Source organism: Ranitomeya variabilis, chromosome 1 (assembly GCF_051348905.1).
Source record: "Ranitomeya variabilis isolate aRanVar5 chromosome 1, aRanVar5.hap1, whole genome shotgun sequence".
NCBI classification, from domain to species: Eukaryota; Metazoa; Chordata; class Amphibia; order Anura; family Dendrobatidae; genus Ranitomeya; species Ranitomeya variabilis.
In genome coordinates, this window is record NC_135232.1 from 26,911,333 (window position 1) to 26,931,362 (window position 20,030).

At 46.3% G+C, this 20,030-nt stretch overlaps 1 protein-coding gene across 1 annotated transcript in view; it reads left to right on the plus strand.

The window, feature by feature from the left end:
* RICTOR (RPTOR independent companion of MTOR complex 2) overlaps positions 1-20,030 on the plus strand; it is a 79,559-nt gene that overhangs the window by 16,166 nt on the left and 43,363 nt on the right. Inside the window, exons 3-5 of the mRNA XM_077281499.1 lie at positions 1,201-1,298; positions 15,766-15,830; positions 16,677-16,808. Of these exons, the coding sequence (XP_077137614.1) occupies positions 1,201-1,298; positions 15,766-15,830; positions 16,677-16,808 (295 nt within the window). The remainder of the gene's footprint in view (positions 1-1,200; positions 1,299-15,765; positions 15,831-16,676; positions 16,809-20,030) is intronic.

The window sequence follows — 20,030 nt, forward strand, 5'->3', positions numbered from 1 at the left end:
AAAAAATACTTGGGCTGTTACAAACGGATACTGATGACGTGAAAGGATCATAATGCCTACTTAAAGAGGACTTGTCAGTTGCTCAAAAATATTGATTTGTATAATTCCCTGAGCTCCCCTGATTCTGCAGCTGTTTTTCATTTTGCGCTGCGTCGCTCCATTGCAGAGATATTCACATTTGTTTCTTCTGGAGCACAGCATGTGAAATCTCTGATTGTAGTGCCACTGCGAGTCCTTTCACACCTCCTTCCCAGACTCTGCCAATCAAAGCTCTGCAGTTTAATGAGCTTCAGACTCTTCTGAGCTGTGATTGGCAGAGTCCAAGAGGGAGGGCTGAAGGCACACGCCCCCAGAGAGGACTGAAGAAACGTGCAGTTCCACTACAAGCAGAGATTTCACATGCTGCCCTCCAGAAGAAACAAATGTGAATAACTCTGCAATGGAACGACGCAGCTCCAAACCGAAAACTTAGAATGAATCAGGACAGCTTGGGGATTTTTACTAGGTATTTAACTACATTTTTTTTTAAAGCAAGTGACTGACCTATCTATATCTAATCTCGTTAATTTTGCTGCTACTGTAAAATGCTGCATTTATTTTTCCACGTGGGAAAAGACGCAACAAAACCGCCACGTGTGAACAAGCCAAATGTATTTTAGATCTAAATCAGATGCAGTCTCTCAATATAATGGATCGTGACGCAGGTAGCAATGTGGAGGGGGGATGATGGTCACCTCGCTCTTTTCATACCAGGCTTTTTTTTTAGATTTTTAATTTCCTGTTTGTTTGTTTTTTCAGGAAATTCACATGTAAATGAGCAGCAGTTGCCACTTAGTCTGTGTTTTGTATTGAAACATTTAATGTGTGTGCAAAGGTTATTGTAAAGGGAGGAGGTGAGCTGTGATATCTCCTTATGTGATTGGTGGATCAGCTGTGTATAGAGGTGTTACCTGATATTTTAATCTTACCTCTGATGATAAAGAAACTGCTGTAAACTCTTCCTGAAAGAGGAGGAAGTATGAATGTTCGTTTGATTAGTCGGCCTGACGTGAGGCATATGTGATATCACTCCAGATCTGATAATCAAAAGAAACTGCTGCCCAGCATGGAGCACAGGATCCGAGGCCAGCGAGAGCGCGTCGCCTCTGGTTGTCTGATTATTCACTGCTTTTATGTATCTTCTTTTTTTTTTCTTCTTAGAACCGAGTGACAACCTTAGAGAAATTTTACAAAATGTGACCAAACTTCATGGAGTTTCTAACATGCGCAAGTTGGGTCACCTGAACAACTTCATTAAGGTAAGAGCCCGTCTTCTGTCTAATGAGCGGCGATAATCCGGCCACGTAACATCGAGTCTGTAATATACGTATAATCGTCACCTCCCGCTGCCACAACCTGACGGCTCAGACCGATGAGCATCTCCACATGGGCGCCGCTTATCACTGGTCACACAGAAGCAGATCCCTGGTATACGTGTTCTCCTGGTGTAACATCTAGTGCTTCAACCTCATCATACACCTCAGCTGCTGCAGAACCTCATCGTACACCTCAGCTGCTGCAGAACCTCATTGTACACTTCAGCTGCTGCAGAACCTCATCATGCATCTCAGCTGCTGCAGAACCTCATCATACATCTCAGCTGCTGCAGAACCTCATCATACACCTCAGCTGCTGCAGAACCTCCTCATACAACTCAGCTGCTGCAGAACCTCATCATACACGTCAGCTGATGCAGAACCTCCTCATATACCTCAGCTGCTGCAGAACCTCCTCATACACCTCAGCTGCTGCAGAACCTCATCATACACCTCAGCTGCTGCAGAACCTCATCATACACCTCAGCTGCTGGAGAACCTCATCATACACCTCAGCTGCTGCAGAACCTCATCATACACGTCAGCTGATGCAGAACCTCCTCATATACCTCAGCTGCTGCAGAACCTCCTCATACACCTCAGCTGCTGCAGAACCTCATCATGCACCTCATCTGCTGCAGAACCTCATCATGCACCTCATCTGCTGCAGAACCTCATCATACACCTCAGCTGCTGGAGAACCTCATCATACACCTCAGCTGCTGCAGAACCTCATCATACACCTCAGCTGCTGCAGAACCTCATCATACACCTCAGCTGCTGCAGAACCTCATCATACACCTCAGCTGCTGCAGAACCTCATCATACACCTCAGCTGCCGTCGGTGTAAAGTTTTGTGGCAGAGGGACTTGTGCGGCTCTGGTGTTCCAGTTTGAGCTGTGGTTTAGTCTCCAGCCTCCATCTCCCGGCGTCGTTGCCTTTTATTCCGTGTCTGTGGCCTCTGTGGTCTTGTATGAAGATATTGTCCTTTCTAAAAGGAGACAGCAGCTCTGCCTCCATCTGTGCACGCGTCGGTCTCCTAGTGTTGCTGCTTCGTTCAGCGGGGGCATCATGTGACCACTGCAGACAATCAGCGGCCCTGATTGTCTACAGCCTTCACATTCTGACCAAGCCCATACACCTTAAATGGCCATCGGACAAAAACTTGTATGGCCGTCAGCTATCTGTCATTACTTCCCCATAGGCACGAGAGGGAAGAAAGCCGCTGCCCGGTACCTCCAGCGCAGCTAAAGCCACTTCCAGGGACCTCCAGCGCAGCTAAAGCCACTGCCCGCTACCTCCAGCACAGCTAAAGCCACTGCCCGCTACCTCCAGCGCAGCTAAAGCCACTGCCCGCTACCTCCAGCGCAGCTAAAGCCACTGCCCGCTACCTCCAGCGCAGCTAAAGCCACTGCCCGCTACCTCCAGCGCAGCTAAAGCCACTGCCCGCTACCTCCAGCGCAGCTAAAGCCACTGCCCGGTACCTCCAGCGCAGCTAAAGCCACTGCCCGGTACCTCCAGCGCAGCTAAAGCCACTGCCCGCTACCTCCAGCACAGCTAAAGCCACTGCCCGCTACCTCCAGCGCAGCTAAAGCCACTTCCAGGGACCTCCAGCGCAGCTAAAGCCACTGCCCGGTACCTCCAGCGCAGCTAAAGCCACTGCCCGGTACCTCCAGCGCAGCTAAAGCCACTGCCCGGTACCTCCAGCGCAGCTAAAGCCACTGCCCGGTACCTCCAGCGCAGCTAAAGCCACTGCCCGGTACCTCCAGCGCAGCTAAAGCCACTGCCCGGTACCTCCAGCGCAGCTAAAGCCACTGCCCGGTACCTCCAGCGCAGCTAAAGCCACTGCCCGATACCTCCAGCGCAGCTAAAGCCACTGCCCGGGACCTCCAGCGCAGCTAAAGCCACTGCCCGGGACCTCCAGCGCAGCTAAAGCCACTGCCCGGGACCTCCAGCGCAGCTAAAGCCACTGCCCGATACCTCCAGCGCAGCTAAAGCCACTGCCCGGGACCTCCAGCGCAGCTAAAGCCACTGCCCGGGACCTCCAGCGCAGCTAAAGCCACTGCCCGGGACCTCCAGCGCAGCTAAAGCCACTGCCCGGTACCTCCAGCGCAGCTAAAGCCACTGCCCGATACCTCCAGCGCAGCTAAAGCCACTGCCCGATACCTCCAGCGCAGCTAAAGCCACTGCCCGGGACCTCCAGTGCAGCTTATCTATCCAAAGAACAAAAGGATCACTTTAATATGTATGGCAGCCTGTAGTCTGTGTTTGCATAATGGTTGTAATCTAAAGGAGAGGAAATAAATTATCAGGATCTTAGGGTACCGTCACACAGTGCCATTTTCATCGCTACGACGGCACGATTCGTGACGTTGCAGCGTCGTATGCTTATCGCTCCAGCGTCGTATACTGCGGTCACACGTTGCAATACACGGCGCTGGAGCGATAATTTCATGACGTATTTGCGATGTAGAAGCCGTTGGTTACTGTGCGCACATCGTATACAACCTGTGTCACACGATGCAATCATGCCGCCACAGCGGGACACTAGACGACGAAAGAAAGTTTCAAACGATCTGCTACGACGTACGATTCTCAGCGGGGATCCGGATCGCAGTAGCGTGTCAGACACAGCGATATCGTAACGATATCGCTAGAACGTCACGAATCGTACCGTCGTAGCGATGAAAATGGCACTGTGTGACGGTACCCTTAGTCAGCGGTCAGGCCAGTATTCCGTGGCCACCAGACGGGATCCCTGCAATCCGCCTCCTGCTGGCTCGCATTGTGCCAGCCCACTAATCAAAGGTGGAGCAGGTGATGGTGGCAAATGGGAAACTGGGCTCCCACCCAGTGGCTGCAGAATAGTGACCGGGCCACTGGACCAGGGTCCTGCGAATCAACGTAGCTGAATCTTTCAGTGTTAAGAAAGTTTCTCGCTATTGCCGGGCACGTTTCCATCGTCAGAACATCTGCACTGAACCCTGTTGAATTGGTTTTAACAAATTACAAGCTGTGTATGTACAAGGAACTCGTTAGCAATAAAGTCCTGTGATTACAGCAGCCTCTGCACTGATTCAGACGGTGTGTAGAAAAATACTAATGGGGGGGAATGGGGAGCAGTGTCAAGTCAACTACTAGGCTTCTATTATACTATCCCTATATACTTTTTTTCATTGCCTTTTTTATAGCCGGTTTTATAAAGTTTCACGAAAGAAGCGAAACTCTCTCCGCTCCAGTGATATCCTATTTTTGTGCTTGTTGTTACATCTGACCCCACAGAGCTTTTCACCTTCCCGGTTACTTCACGTTTTTTCGCACAATTTAATAAGAAATAAAATCCGTTTCCGGCTCAGCCGATAAAGTGACGGATGTCGGGGAGCGGATGGGAGGCCGCCGAGGTTGGCAGTTTTTAGGCTCAGTCATTTCTGAAGCGATTATAGAATTGCAGCTTGACGAGAGGTCGACGTACAGCCCCCGTCACATCCCCTGGCAGCTGTCAATCACGGGGTCCGGGCTATTCATGCCAAAAGTGTTTTGTTTTAGAGAAAAAAAAAAAGGACCTAATTTCACCAGAATGCTGGATCCCGTTTTCTTGCAATTTTTAGTCCATGTCCATCTTTATAATCAATGCGGCATCCATTGTCATTAATATCCCTATAAAAAAAGAAAAAGAAATTCCAGGTTTCTCCTGCAATAACAAATAGCCATGGATGATTTTAATCTGCAAATTGGATCAAGAGCGGACTTCTTCCCACTTTTTGGGGGGCGGTGGAAAATTGATCACGTGAACACGTGCAAACTCTATATTGGGCGCATGTTCTGTCCGTGAAAAAAACAGATATCTGAATTAGGCCCGACTTCAGTCAGTGAGTTATGCAAACAGTCTGTTCTGCTGTGTCTGTATCCCTCAATAATTTTACAGATCCAGAGTATCTCAGGTACGCTCTGCTTCCTCTGGTGTCCTATCTCCTGTTTCAGGAACCTGGATGGAGGTTTATCTGTGTGTCTAACATAAGAGCAGACCCTCAACATGGAACTGCACTTTAAGGCTGAGTTCACACGTAGCAGAATTGCCGTGGAAATTCTGCGCCTCCTGCCGCGGGTATATCGCATGCAGAATTTGCATGCATATACCCGCAGAAAACTAGCGTTTTGCAAGCATAATTAGCTTGCAGAATGCTAGCTAGTGTTTGACAAGTGTGACCATCTTTTTACTATAGATGCTGCCTATGCAGCATCTATAGTAAAAGATAGAATGTTAAAAATAATTAAAAAATTTTTTAAAAAAGGTTATACTCACCTCAGCGGCTTCCGTTCCTAATGCTGTGTGTTCAGGACCTTCCATTGACGTAGCGGTCACGTGACCACGGGTCATGTGACCGCAACGTCATCGCAGGTCCTTCACACACACCTCGGAAGCCTCTGAGAAGGTCGGGCCGCCAGAAGGTGAGTATATCGCTATTTTTTATTTTAATTCTTTTTTTTTTTACCACTTATATGGTGCCCAGTCTGTGGAGGAGAGTCTCCTCTCCTCCACCCTGGGTACCAACCGCACTTGATCTGCTTACTTCCCGCATGGTGTGCACAGCCCCGTGCGGGAAGTAAGCAGATCAATGCATTCCTATGTGTGCAGAATCGCCGCGATTCCGCAATTTTAATGAACATGCTGCGTTTTTTTCTGGATTGCGATTCCGCTCAGGAAAAAGATGCAGCATGTGCACAAAAAATGCGGATTGCAATCTGTTACATAGGATGCTTAATGTTAGCGTTTATTTTGCGGTTTTATAGCGTTTTTATAGCGAAAAACTGCGAAAAAAACGCAAAAAATCTGCTACGTGTGCACACAGCCTAAAAAAAAATAAGATAAAAGGTTGTGTGCTCCTGCTCCTCTGAGGACAGCGCACTTTCTGCTTCTCTGAAGACAACGGCACTCAGTTGTGCGCTCCTGCTTCTCTGAGGACAACGGCACTAAGTTGTGTTCTGCTGCTTATCTGAGGACAACGGCACTAAGTTGTGCGCTCCTGCTTCTCTGAGAACTGCACTCAGTTGTGCACTCCTGCTCCTCTGAGAACTGCACTCAGTTGTGCGCTTCTACTTCTCTGAGAACTGCACTCAGTTGTGCGCTTCTACTTCTCTGAGAACTGCACTCAGTTGTGCGCTTCTACTTCTCTGAGGACAATGGCACTCAGTTGTGTGCTCCTGCTTCTCTGAGGACAACGGCACTCAGTTGTGTGCTCCTGCTCCTCTGAGGACAACGCACTTTCTGCTCCTCTGAGGACAACGGCACTCAGTTGTGCGCTCCTGCTTCTCTGAGAACTGCACTCAGTTGTGCGCTTTTACTTCTCTGAGGACAACGGCACTCAGTTGTGCGCTCCTGCTTCTCTGAGGACAACGGCACTCAGTTGTGCGCTCCTGCTTCTCTGAGGACAACGGCACTCAGTTGTGCGCTCCTGCTTCTCTGAGGACAACGGCACTCAGTTGTGTTCTCCTGCTTCTCTGAGGACAACGGCACTCAGTTGTGCGCTCCTGCTTCTCTGAGTACAACGGCACTCAGTTGTGCGCTCCTGCTTCTCTGAGGACAACGGCACTCAGTTGTGCGCTCCTGCTTCTCTGAGGACAACGGCACTCAGTTGTGCGCTCCTGCTTCTCTGAGGACAACGGCACTCAGTTGTGCGCTCCTGCTTCTCTGAGGACAACGGCACTCAGTTGTGCGCTCCTGCTTCTCTGAGGACAACGGCACTCAGTTGTGCGCTCCTGCTTCTCTGAGGACAACGGCACTCAGTTGTGCGCTCCTGCTTCTCTGAGGACAACGGCACTCAGTTGTGCGCTCCTGCTTCTCTGAGGACAACGGCACTCAGTTGTGCGCTCCTGCTTCTCTGAGGACAACGGCACTCAGTTGTGCGCTCCTGCTTCTCTGAGGACAACGGCACTCAGTTGTGCGCTCCTGCTTCTCTGAGGACAACGGCACTCAGTTGTGCTTCTGCTTCTCTGAGGACAACGGCACTCAGTTGTGCGCTCCTGCTTCTCTGAGGACAACGGCACTCAGTTGTGCGCTCCTGCTTCTCTGAGGACAACGGCACTCAGTTGTGCGCTCCTGCTTCTCTGAGGACAACGGCACTCAGTTGTGCGCTCCTGCTTCTCTGAGGACAACGGCACTCAGTTGTGCGCTCCTGCTTCTCTGAGGACAACGGCACTCAGTTGTGCGCTCCTGCTTCTCTGAGGACAACGGCACTCAGTTGTGCGCTCCTGCTTCTCTGAGGACAACGGCACTCAGTTGTGCGCTCCTGCTTCTCTGAGGACAATGGCTCTCAGTTGTGTGCTCCTGCTTCTCTGAGAACTGCACTCAGTTGTGCGCTTTTACTTCTCTGAGGACAACGGCACTCAGTTGTGTTCTCCTGCTTCTCTGAGGACAACGGCACTCAGTTGTGCGCTCCTGCTTCTCTGAGGACAACGGCACTCAGTTGTGCGCTCCTGCTTCTCTGAGGACAACGGCACTCAGTTGTGCGCTCCTGCTTCTCTGAGGACAACGGCACTCAGTTGTGCGCTCCTGCTTCTCTGAGGACAACGGCACTCAGTTGTGCGCTCCTGCTTCTCTGAGGACAACGGCACTCAGTTGTGCGCTCCTGCTTCTCTGAGGACAACGGCACTCAGTTGTGCGCTCCTGCTTCTCTGAGGACAACGGCACTCAGTTGTGCTTCTGCTTCTCTGAGGACAACGGCACTCAGTTGTGCGCTCCTGCTTCTCTGAGGACAACGGCACTCAGTTGTGCGCTCCTGCTTCTCTGAGGACAACGGCACTCAGTTGTGCGCTCCTGCTTCTCTGAGGACAACGGCACTCAGTTGTGCGCTCCTGCTTCTCTGAGGACAACGGCACTCAGTTGTGCGCTCCTGCTTCTCTGAGGACAACGGCACTCAGTTGTGCGCTCCTGCTTCTCTGAGGACAACGGCACTCAGTTGTGCGCTCCTGCTTCTCTGAGGACAACGGCACTCAGTTGTGCGCTCCTGCTTCTCTGAGGACAATGGCTCTCAGTTGTGTGCTCCTGCTTCTCTGAGAACTGCACTCAGTTGTGCGCTTTTACTTCTCTGAGGACAACGGCACTCAGTTGTGTTCTCCTGCTTCTCTGAGGACAACGGCACTCAGTTGTGCGCTCCTGCTTCTCTGAGGACAACGGCACTCAGTTGTGCGCTCCTGCTTCTCTGAGGACAACGGCACTCAGTTGTGCGCTCCTGCTTCTCTGAGGACAACGGCACTCAGTTGTGCGCTCCTGCTTCTCTGAGGACAACGGCACTCAGTTGTGCGCTCCTGCTTCTCTGAGGACAACGGCACTCAGTTGTGCGCTCCTGCTTCTCTGAGGACAACGGCACTCAGTTGTGCGCTCCTGCTTCTCTGAGGACAACGGCACTCAGTTGTGCGCTCCTGCTTCTCTGAGGACAACGGCACTCAGTTGTGCGCTCCTGCTTCTCTGAGGACAACGGCACTCAGTTGTGAGCTTCTGCTTCTCTGAGAACTGCACTCAGACGTGTGCTTCTGCTTCTCTGAGGACAACGGCACTCAGTTGTGCGCTCCTGCTTCTCTGAGGACAACGGCACTCAGTTGTGTGCTCCTGCTTCTCTGAGGACAACGGCACTCCGTTATTATTATTTTAATAGATTTTATGGTTTCTTTTTTTTTTTTATTCTTTTTAATACTGTTCAGCGTGGGAACATTTTTTTAAATATCCCCAAGTGACCTCAGTCCTGTTTGTCAGATTTTTGCTGGTGTTTTGCAGGCGTTTTTGCTGTACGGTTGTCGGTCAGGAGGCCTAGATGTGACCTGAGCGTCCTCATGAGTTTCCTGGAGTTTCTCTAGCTTTGCCCTTCATTCACTTTCCTTGGCGGGTGAATGTAATTGCTTGATCACAAGACGCTGAGAAGACTTTCAATGGCTGTTGCCGGTAGCTGAGTTACTTATTATTTGTGGTGACTTCCAGGATGTACTAGTGGACCCTGGGGCTGTGCACAGTCCTGGATAGGAGCTGATCTTATCTCCTAAATTTATTTGCCCTCGTTTTTGTTTGTCTACCTCCTGCTGTAGAGGGTCAATAATCTCAGGAATGAATGGGAGTAAACTGCCCTTGTAATGTCGGCCAAGTCCGACAATATGTATGTACGGGGAAAATATGTATTCGGCATGTCCGATTTTGGACTGCCTATCATATTGTTTCCCAGAGATAAGTGTTCTCCTAGAGAAAACTCGGCTGAGATGGCTGCCGGGCAGGCGATGAATTGGCAAACGGCCATCTTGTGAGTATGGCGGCCTTAAGATTACCTGGACCATAGGGTGCCCAGAAGATAAGTGTGAAAAAGGGGTTAGCATCATTAGTTCACATAGTCTAGGCTAGTGGATGGGGTTAGTATCATTTGTTCTGGTGGTCTACACTAGTGGAGGGGTTAGTGTCACTGGTTTGGGTGGTCTAGGGTAGTGGAGGTTTATAGTCACTGGTTCTGGTGGTCTAGGGGAGGGATTAGTGTCACAAGTTCTGGTGGTGTAGGGTAGTGGATGGGTTAGTGTCACAAGTTCTGGTGGTGTAGGGTAGTGGATGGGTTAGTGTCACAAGTTCTGGTGGTGTAGGGTAGTGGATGGGTTAGTGTCACAAGTTCTGGTGGTGTAGGGTAGTGGATGGCTTAGTGTCACAAGTTCTGGTGGTGTAGGGTAGTGGATGGCTTAGTGTCACAAGTTCTGGTGGTGTAGGGTAGTGGATGGGTTAGTGTCACAAGTTCTGGTGGTGTAGGGTAGTGGATGGGTTAGTGTCACAAGTTCTGGTGGTGTAGGGTAGTGGATGGGTTAGTGTCACTGTTTCTTGTGGTCTTGGGTAGTGGAGGGACTAGTGTCACAAGTTCTGGTGGTCTAAGGTAGTGGAGGGGTTATATGCACACGTCAGGATATCTTGCAGAAATTTCCTGAAGAAAACCGGAAATTTTCTGCAAGAAATCCGCATTTTTTTTTTTGCGTTTTTTTTCCGTTTTTTCGCGGTTTTTTTAGCATTCTGCAAGCGTAATTAGCTTGCAGAATGCTAAAGTTTTCCAAGCGATCTGTATCATTGCTTGGAAAACTGACTGACAGGTTGGTCACACTTGTCAAACATAGTGTTTGACAAGTGTGACCAACTTTTTACTATAGATGCTACCTATGCAGCATCTATAGTAAAAGAATGTTTAAAAATAATAAAAAAATTAAAAAAATGGTTATACTCACCTGCAGGCAGCCGATCTCCTCAGCGGCGTCCGTTCCTATAGATGATGTGTGTGTGCAGAACCTTCGATGACGTCGCGGTCACGTGAGCGGTCTCACGACCAATCACAAAACCGCGACGTCATCGCAGGTCCTTCACCGCACACCAGCTATAGGAACGGAAGCGGCAGCATGCACTGGAGAGGCGGGAAGACTCCGGGGCCATCAGAGGGTGAGTATATCACTATTTTTTATTTTAATTCTTTTTTTTTTACCAATTATACGGTGCCCAGTCCGTGGAGGAGAGTCTCCTCTCCTCCACCCTGGGTACCAACCGCACATAATCTGCTTACCGTACTTCCCGCATGGTGTGCACAGCCCCGTGCGGGAAGTAAGCAGATCAATGCATTCCTAGGTGTGCGGAATCCCGCAATTCTGCAAATTTAATGAACATGTTGCTTTTTTTTCCGCGATGCGATTTTTTCGCGGATAAAAATGCAACATTTGCACAAAAAATGCGGATTACACTGTAAATAATAGGAGGCATATGTAAGCGTTTTTTTCGCGTTTTTATCACGTTTTTATAGCAAAAAAATGCGAAAAATACTGAACGTGTGCACATGGCCTTAATGTCACTAGTTCTGGTGGTCTAGGGTAGTCGTTGTGTTACTAGTTCCCGTGGTCTAGAGAACAAAGGAGCATTCATCTGATATTCCCTGGTTGACTAGTGTAAAAGGGTGGGTTAATATCTGGGGGTCTAAGACATTTCATGGTCAAGAATAACAGGGTGGGTAAATACTTATGGCAAATGTGCCCTAACGCCTCCCCTAGAAAGCTGCCTATACTGACGCACCCTCCTGGAAAATAATGATATGCGCGAAGTATACCGAGAAAAATACTAATGGGCTGCTGAGACGTACCTGTAAAGCCTACCCTAGGTGTGTAAGCGAGCGTGAGCGGCCGGGACGCTGCCGACCCTGTCCAGCACTGCACGGATTCATGGTACAGGAGTCACCGCACGTTCACTGACCATACACAATCCTCGTTCAGTGCGGAGTCCGCTCCTCCTGACCGGCAGGCGCTCAGCAGCACATCAGCATTGTTCTCCGGTGTGTTTAGCGCATATCTTTGTTATTCTCCAGTGGATTAATACTTGATGATCTCTTGTAAAAATGGGATTACTTCCTAGCGAGAGATGATATTTTATCCCTGGCAGTCTAGAATAGAAGGTGAATAACTGGTGGACTTACAGTTCTTATAGATAAATGTGTGGTGTGTATATTCTACAGTGGCTTGCATAAGTATTTACCCCCTTGACATTTTTGTCTGTTTTGCTTCCTTGCAACCTAGAATTTTGCTGTTTATTTATTTATTTTTTTAGTTTACATCAGTTCATGTAAAGAACTGTGAAGGTTTTTTTTTTTATTGTGAAGTAAACAACAAATAGGACAAAATACATGAAACTTCAGTGTGCATAACTATTCACCCCCCTAAAGTCATTACTTTGTAGAGCTTACTACAGCTGCAGGTCGCTTTGGACAAGTCTCAATGGGATTTCCACTGGGAAGGCAAAACTGCTCCAGGTCCTTGAAGTTCGATGGTTTCCTCTGGTGAACAGCAATTTTCATGTCTGACCACAGATTTTCCATTGGATTAAGGTCTGGACTTTGACTGAGCCACTCCAAAACATTCACACGTTTCTCCTTAAACCACTTGAGTGCTGCTGTAGCAGTATGCTTTGAGTCATTGCCTTGTTGGAAGGTGAACCTCCGTCCCAGTCTCAAATCACTGACAGACTGAAACAGGTTTTTCTCCAGAATATTCCTGTATTTCGCACCATCCATCTTTCCCTCGACTTGCATAATTTTTCCTGCTGCTGAAAAACATCCCCACAGCATTATGCTGCCACCACCATGTTTCACTGTGGGTATGGTGCTCTTGGGGTGATGACCTGTGTTGTTTTGACACTGGAAATAGCGTTTTCATTGGTGGCCAAAAAGTTAAATTTTGGTCTCCTCTGATCACAGCACCTTCCTCCATACATTTTGGGAGTCTCCCACATGTCTTTTGACAAATTCAAAACAAGTCTTACAATTTTTGTATATAAGTAAAGGCTTTTTTCTGCCAACTCTTCCATAAAGACCTCCTCTATGGAGTGTACAGCTTATTGTGGTCGTATGGACAAATACTCCAGTCTCTGCTTGGGAACTCTGCAGTTCCTTCAGGGTTACCTTTGGTCGCTGTCCTGCCTCTCTGATTAATGCCCTCCTTGCCCAGGCTGACAGTTTTGGTGGACGATCCCCTCTCTTGGCAGGTTTGTTGTGATATCATGTTCTTAAATCCATTTGATGATAATGGATTTGATAGTGCTCTGGGGGATCATCAAAGAATGGGAGATTTTTTTGTATCCCAGCCCTGACTTGTACTTCTCAACAACTTCGTCCCTGACTTATTTGGAGAGCTTCTTGGTCTTCGTGGTGGTGTTTGGAGATCTCCTTGGTCTTCATAGTGTTGTTTGGAGATCTCCTTGGTCTTCATGGTGTTGTTTGGAGATCTCCTTGGTCTTCATAGTGTTGTTTGGAGATCTCCTTGGTCTTCATGGTGTTGTTTGGAGACCTCCTCGGTCTTCATGGTGTTGTTTGGAGATCTCCTTGGTCTTCATGATGGTGTTTGGAGATCTCTTTGGTCCTCATGGTGGTGTTTGGAGATCTCCTTGGTCTTCATAGTGTTGTTTGGAGATCTCCTTGGTCTTCATGGTGTTGTTTGGAGATCTCCTTGGTCTTCATGGTGTTGTTTGGAGATCTCCTTGGTCTTCATGATGGTGTTTGGAGATCTCTTTCGTCTTCATGGTGTTGTTTGGAGATCTCCTTGGTCTTCATAGTGTTGTTTGGAGATCTCCTTGGTCTTCATGGTGTTGTTTGGAGATCTCCTTGGTCTTCATGGTGTTGTTTGGAGATCTCCTTGGTCTTCATGATGGTGTTTGGAGATCTCCTTGGTCCTCATGGTGGTGTTTGGAGACCTCCTCGGTCTTCATGGTGTTGTTTGGTTAGTGATACCTCTTGTTATTGGTGCTGCAGCCTCTGTGGCCTTTCAGAGAAGGTAATGTGTATATACTGACAGACTTGTGACACTTCGATTACACACAGGGGGACGTCCTATCACTAAGCATGGGACATATGAAGGGAATTGCTTGCACCAGAAATTTTTAGGGACTTCATAGCAAAAGGGTGAATAAATATGCACATGCCAATTTTTAGTTATTTGATCCCTTAAATTTATTTTTTACCTATATTTTCTCACTTCACCAACGTAAATTTTTTAGTCCTGATGCATCACACACAAATCAGATTACAGAAATATTTAAACACCGGTTGTAATGTAACAAAATAGGTAAAAAGCCAAGGGGGTGAATACTTTTGCAAGCCACTCTGGATCCTGGTTGCCTACTTAGATCAGGTAGCTAATACCTGCTGGTTTAGGACATATGTCTGTGTATATATTGTATGTGCTGATGGTCTGGGGTATGATAAGAGGGGGTCTGTTAGTTTGCCCCCTTTCTCCAGCAGTGTGTCCGGTCATGTATGACCAAAAGCAGAATGTGGAGACAGAGGGAAGTGTGCAGCGACGGGCGGCCTCACTGTTCGCTCCTTCCCAAAATTAAAATGGATGGTCTAGTAGAAGGGGTCTTTTAGGATGCAGCACTGGTAGCGGAGGTCTGACTGCTGTGACCCATAGAGATCATAAGAATATGGGGGTCCTCTGTACCCCTTAGATCTGCATATGTGTGACCACCTTTCCCTTACACACTCTCTGTTCACACCGGCACAGGACCCCTGTTTTTGCTATCAGATTGCCGCCGATCCTCCGTTTATCACCTTTCTCGTGGACTCTACGACCCCCCGGCTGATGTTTATCACTGTTGACTGGTGATGAATTTCTCGCGTTCGCTCTGCTTCCTGTTTATCGCGGCTGTTTTTAGCCGAACATCACAGGTCCCCCGAGGCGTGGGCAGATTTAATTTCACAAGACATTTTAACCATCAAGTACAAGAAAGCAGAAATAATCACTTTACCGCCACTTTCTTTCAGAGTCATCATCTGAAAGTAAAAGTCCAGCAGATGTGGAGCCCTGCATCTCCTGCACAATTACACACACACACACACACAAAATATATATATATATATATATATATATATATATATATATATATATATATATATATATATATATATATATATATATATATATATATATATATATGTCCCACTGCTGACAGGTGTCCAACACCGGCCGAAATCTTCCCTGTATCTCAGGGGATCAGCTATGTCTTTTCCTTACTTGTGCTATTTTGGCTGCAGCAGGAGCCTCTCCCTTCAGAAAGCCCAGCCTTTTGCTTATGCCCCTCCTTTTGCTTATGCCCCTCCTTTTGCTTATGTCCCTCCTTTTGGATAAGCCTCTCCTTTTGCTTATGTCCCTCCTTTTTGTTAAGCCCAGCCTTTTTGTTAAGCCCAGCCTTTTTGTTAAGCCCAGCCTTTTTGTTAAGCCCAGCCTTTTTGTTAAGCCCAGCCTTTTTGTTAAGCCCAGCCTTTTTGTTAAGCCCAGCCTTTTTGTTAAGCCATACTTTTAATTAAGCCCCTCCTTTTGCTTATGTCCCTTCATTTGGTTAAGCCCTGCCTTTTGATTAAGCCCAGCCTTTTGATTAAGCCCAGCCTTTTGATTAAGCCCAGCCTTTTGATTAAGCCCAGCCTTTTGATTAAGCCCAGCCTTTTGATTAAGCCCAGCCTTTTGATTAAGCCCAGCCTTTTGATTAAGCCCAGCCTTTTGGTTAAGCCCAGCCTTTTGGTTAAGCCCAGCCTTTTGGTTAAGCCCAGCCTTTTGGTTAAGCCCAGCCTTTTGGTTAAGCCCAGCCTTTTGGTTAAGCCCAGCCTTTTATTTAAGCCCCTCCTTTTGATTATGCCCATCCTTCTCAATTGTTCACCTGCCATAAAGTGAACAGAGGAGCATTATACAGGATAGATGATAGGTGTATGATCACTCCTGTGTATGGTCGGCGTCTGGTCTTCCATTGTAGCTGTAGATAGGAGCGCTGCTCCTGATGCAACCACCCATCACACAGGTGCAACCTCCGGCTTTTCCCGTCAATCATTTTTTCTGTTTTTGTTTTCTTCATGTTTTGCTTTTCTTTCTCCCTCTCCAGCTTCTATGCAGCGTTGGCCACAGCGAAGAAAAATTAGGTTTTACATACGAAGACATAATTATTTGGTAAGTGGTCCTGCTTTTTCGGGGGGGCTGGTATGAATTCCTGTGTCATTTACATCATTTTACTGTTCATGTTTTATGGTAAATACCATGTTGAATTTATTCTTCACATTATTATGATCGCGTGGAGGCATAATAGGTAGTTTGTTTGATTTTGCACAATTTCTTTAAAGTAAAACTGATTCACAAAAATCTTTCAATTTTGGAAATTTTTCTCGTGATGAGAACATTGTTTTTGTTTTTTTTATAGAGTACTTGTCCCTTTGTAAAATAATTATAACACATAATCACTCACTGCATCGATGCCGGTTGACCCAGGGCTCACATGACATTGGCTGCAGGGCTCGCATGGCATAATGTCATGTGAGCCCTGGGTGACCCAGCGTCAGTGCGGAATGTCAGTATCTGTTAGTTTAATTTAAGGAAAATTTAAAGTAAAAAAAAAAGTTTTGTCCAGGTAGTGGGCAACCCCTTCAAAATCAGATTGTGGATCATTTTCATTGTTTTATATTCATAGGATAACAGTGTCCTGCAGTGTTATGATAGGTTGTAGAAGTTTAGGAAAACGTGGTTCATTGCTCCTTAAAATATCACGCCCCCCTTTTTTCCAACATCTACTATTGCACGGCACCTCTTTTCAGGTGAATACAAGTGCAATACCAGACATGACCCATGTGCTAAAGTGGCGCTGTTCCAAAAGAAAACATCCATGTATTCCTAATTTTATTTAAACCCGGCTTATGTTGAGAAGTCCGATTTTTGCACAACGTGTGGTGTAAATATAAATTGATGGTCATTTTAATGTCTTATCTCATGGAAATCTGCATTTTCTTGTGTTTACACCCAAAGTTTGCGGTTAGCCTTGTTAAACGAAGCAAAAGAAGTGCGAGCAGCGGGACTGCGGGCTCTCCGCTATCTCATCCGAGACTCCAGTATTTTACAGAAGGTGCTAAAGTTAAAAGTAGATTACTTAATAGCCAGGTAAGTGCTTTCATTTGTCGTCTTAATAATAATAATAATAATAATAATAATTGTATTTATTATTATTATTATTATTGTCAGTTTTTAAAGTCAGAGGGGGTATAAAGAGGGGAATGGGAAAACCCTAAAGTGTTTTTTTTTTGTCAAGCAACAAAGATTATTAAACCATTTTAAAGAGTATGAAAATTAAGAAAATTCATGATTTACTTGGTTTTAACATTCGGCTGCGTTCTTATTATGGGTATGGCTTGTGATCCTCTGCAAGTTTACAGTGACTGGGGATGTGCACAGATAAAGTGTGGACATTGCAGGCTTATGGCTTTGGGCCCAAGGGGATTGGGTCGTTGCTGAGTGCTAGATTACCTTTATAATAAACTAGCTGTACTACCCGCCTTCGCCCGGGGTAATAACTGCTGTTAGCAAAATAGAATGTGTTAACAAAAATTTATTCTGCACATAAAAACCACAAAACAAATAGATAGAAATGTAATTATTAAAAGGCAAAAACTAAGCTAATAGAAGCATTTTACAACATATATTTCAACACCAGAGATATTCCACACAGATTTAACTAAATTGGCCAAATAATGTGAAGTAATCTTCTACTACTTATTCGAGAGCCTTTTGATAAACGACATTCTTAGTTTTTCCTTCAGGTGCAAAGACAAACAGATTTTTGGCTGTTCCAACTCTTGAACAGGCCACATAAAGTTGACCATGAGAAAAGCATGGAGATTGTAAATCTAAGCTAGCTGAAGAGCCCGGCGTTGCCTGGGCATAGTAAATATCTGTGGTTAGTTATAGCACCTCACTTCTCTTATTTTCCCATCACGCCTCTCATTTTCCCCATCACATCTTTCATTTTCCCCCTCACATCTCTCATTTTCTCCCTCACACCTCTCATTTTCCCCCTCACTCCTCTTATTTTCCCCCTCACTCCTCTCATTCCCCCCTAACACTTGTCATTTCGACCTCACATCTGTCATTTTCCCTCACTCCTCTCATTTTGCACTCACACCTTTTCATTTTCACCTCACACCTCTCATTTTCACCTCAGTATATACATGTTTGTCATCTCCCTTATATATAGTATACACCTGTATGTCATCTCCTGTATATAGTATATACCTGCTGTGTGTCATCTCCCCTGTATATAGTATATACCTGTGTCATCTCCTATATATAGTATATACCTGTATGTAATCTCCTCCTGTATATAGTATATACCTGTGTGTCATCTCACCTATATATAGTATATATCTGTGTGTCATCTCCTCCTGTATATAGTATATACCTGTATGTCATCTCCTCCTATACATAGCATATACCTGTATGTCATCTCCTCCTGTATATACTATATACCTGTAGGTAATCTGCTCCTGTATATAGTATATACCTGTATGTCATCTCCTCCTGTATATAGTATATACCTGTGTGTCATCTCTCCTGTATATAGTATATACCTGTATGTCATCTCCCCTGTATATAGTATATATCTGTGTGTCATCTCCTCCTGTATATAGTATATACCTGTGTCATCTCCCCTGTATATAGTATATACCTGTGTGTCATCTCCTCCTGTATATAGTATGTACCTGTATGTCATCTCCTCCTGTATATAGTATATACCTGTGTGTTATCTCCTCCTGTATATAGTATATATCTGTGTGTCATCTCCTCCTGTATTAGACCTCGTTCACACGTTATTTGGTCAGTATTTTTACCTCAGTATTTGTAAGCTAAATTGGCAGCCTGATAAATCCCCATCCAACAGTAAGCCCACCCCCTGGCAGTATATATTAGCTCACACATACACATAATAGACAGGTCATGTGACTGACAGCTGCCGGATTCCTATATGGTACATTTGTTGCTCTTGTAGTTTGTCTGCTTATTAATCAGATTTTTATTTTTGAAGGATAATACCAGACTTGTGTGTGTTTTAGGGCGAGTTTCGTGTGTCAAGTTGTGTGTGTTGAGTTGCGTGTGGCGACATGCATGTAGTGACTTTTGTGAGATGAGTTTTGTGTGGCGACATGCGTGTAGCAACTTTTTGTGTGTCGAGTTGCATGTGACAGGTTAGTGTAGCAAGTTGTGTGCAGCAAGTTTTGCGCATGGCGAGTTTTGCACGTGGGGAGTTTTATGTGTGGTGCCTTTTGAGTATGTGCAAGTTTTGTGTGAGGCAACTTTTGCATGTGTTGCAACTTTTGTGCATGTGGCAATTTTTCCACGTGTGCAAGTTTTGCGTGTGGCGAGTTTTCCAGGAGGTGAGTTTTGCACATGTGGCGAGTTTTGCATGTGGAGAGTTTTGCGCGTGGCGAGTTTTGAGTGGCGACTTTTGTGTTTCGACTTTTATGTGGCGAGGTTGGTGTATGTGTGGTGAAATGTGCGCTGAGGGTGATATGTGTTCGAGCACGTGGTAGTGTGTGGCGCATTTTGTGTGTGTGTTCATATCCCTGTGGTGGTGTGGTGATTATCCCATGTCGGGGCCCCACCTTAGCAACTGTACAGTATATACTCTTTGGCGCCATCGCTCTCATTCTTTAAGTCCCCCTTGTTCACATCTGGCAGCTGTTAATTTGCCTCCAACACTTTTCCTTTCACTTTTTCCCCATTATGTAGATAGGAGCAAAATTGTTTGGTGAATTGGAAAGCGCGGGGTTAAAATTTCACCTCACAACATAGCCTATGACGCTCTCGGGGTCCAGACGTGTGACTGTGCAAAATTTTGTGGCTGTAGCTGCGACGGTTCAGATGCCAATCCCGGACATACACACACACACACATTCAGCTTTATATATTAGATGAATAAAGCATAACACATTACCCCCCTACAGTACACAGTGTCTGTGCAGTGCCAATGTCACCCCCTTTAACATTACGGATGCCAGGGGAGCGTCCGGATAGGCGCATACCAGGTGAAATGCCAGAACTGGCATTGGCAGCAATTTAGCCCTCTTGAGACTTTATAAAAGTCTCAGGATGGTGCTTTGTAGATGGAGCGTATTAAAGTGTGAGAGATGTGGCACATATACATATCTGCCTACTAGGAACAAATGGGAGACGGCAGGATGTAAACAATAACAAGTCATAAGGATGGCTGAAGGAAAGCTGAAAGATAAAGGTAACCAGTGAGCATAGACGCCAAAAAACAGGGACAGACGGATTTTGGTGGTTTTTTTTGTGTTCTGGAAACCGTATTAATGAAGAAAATTCGTGGAC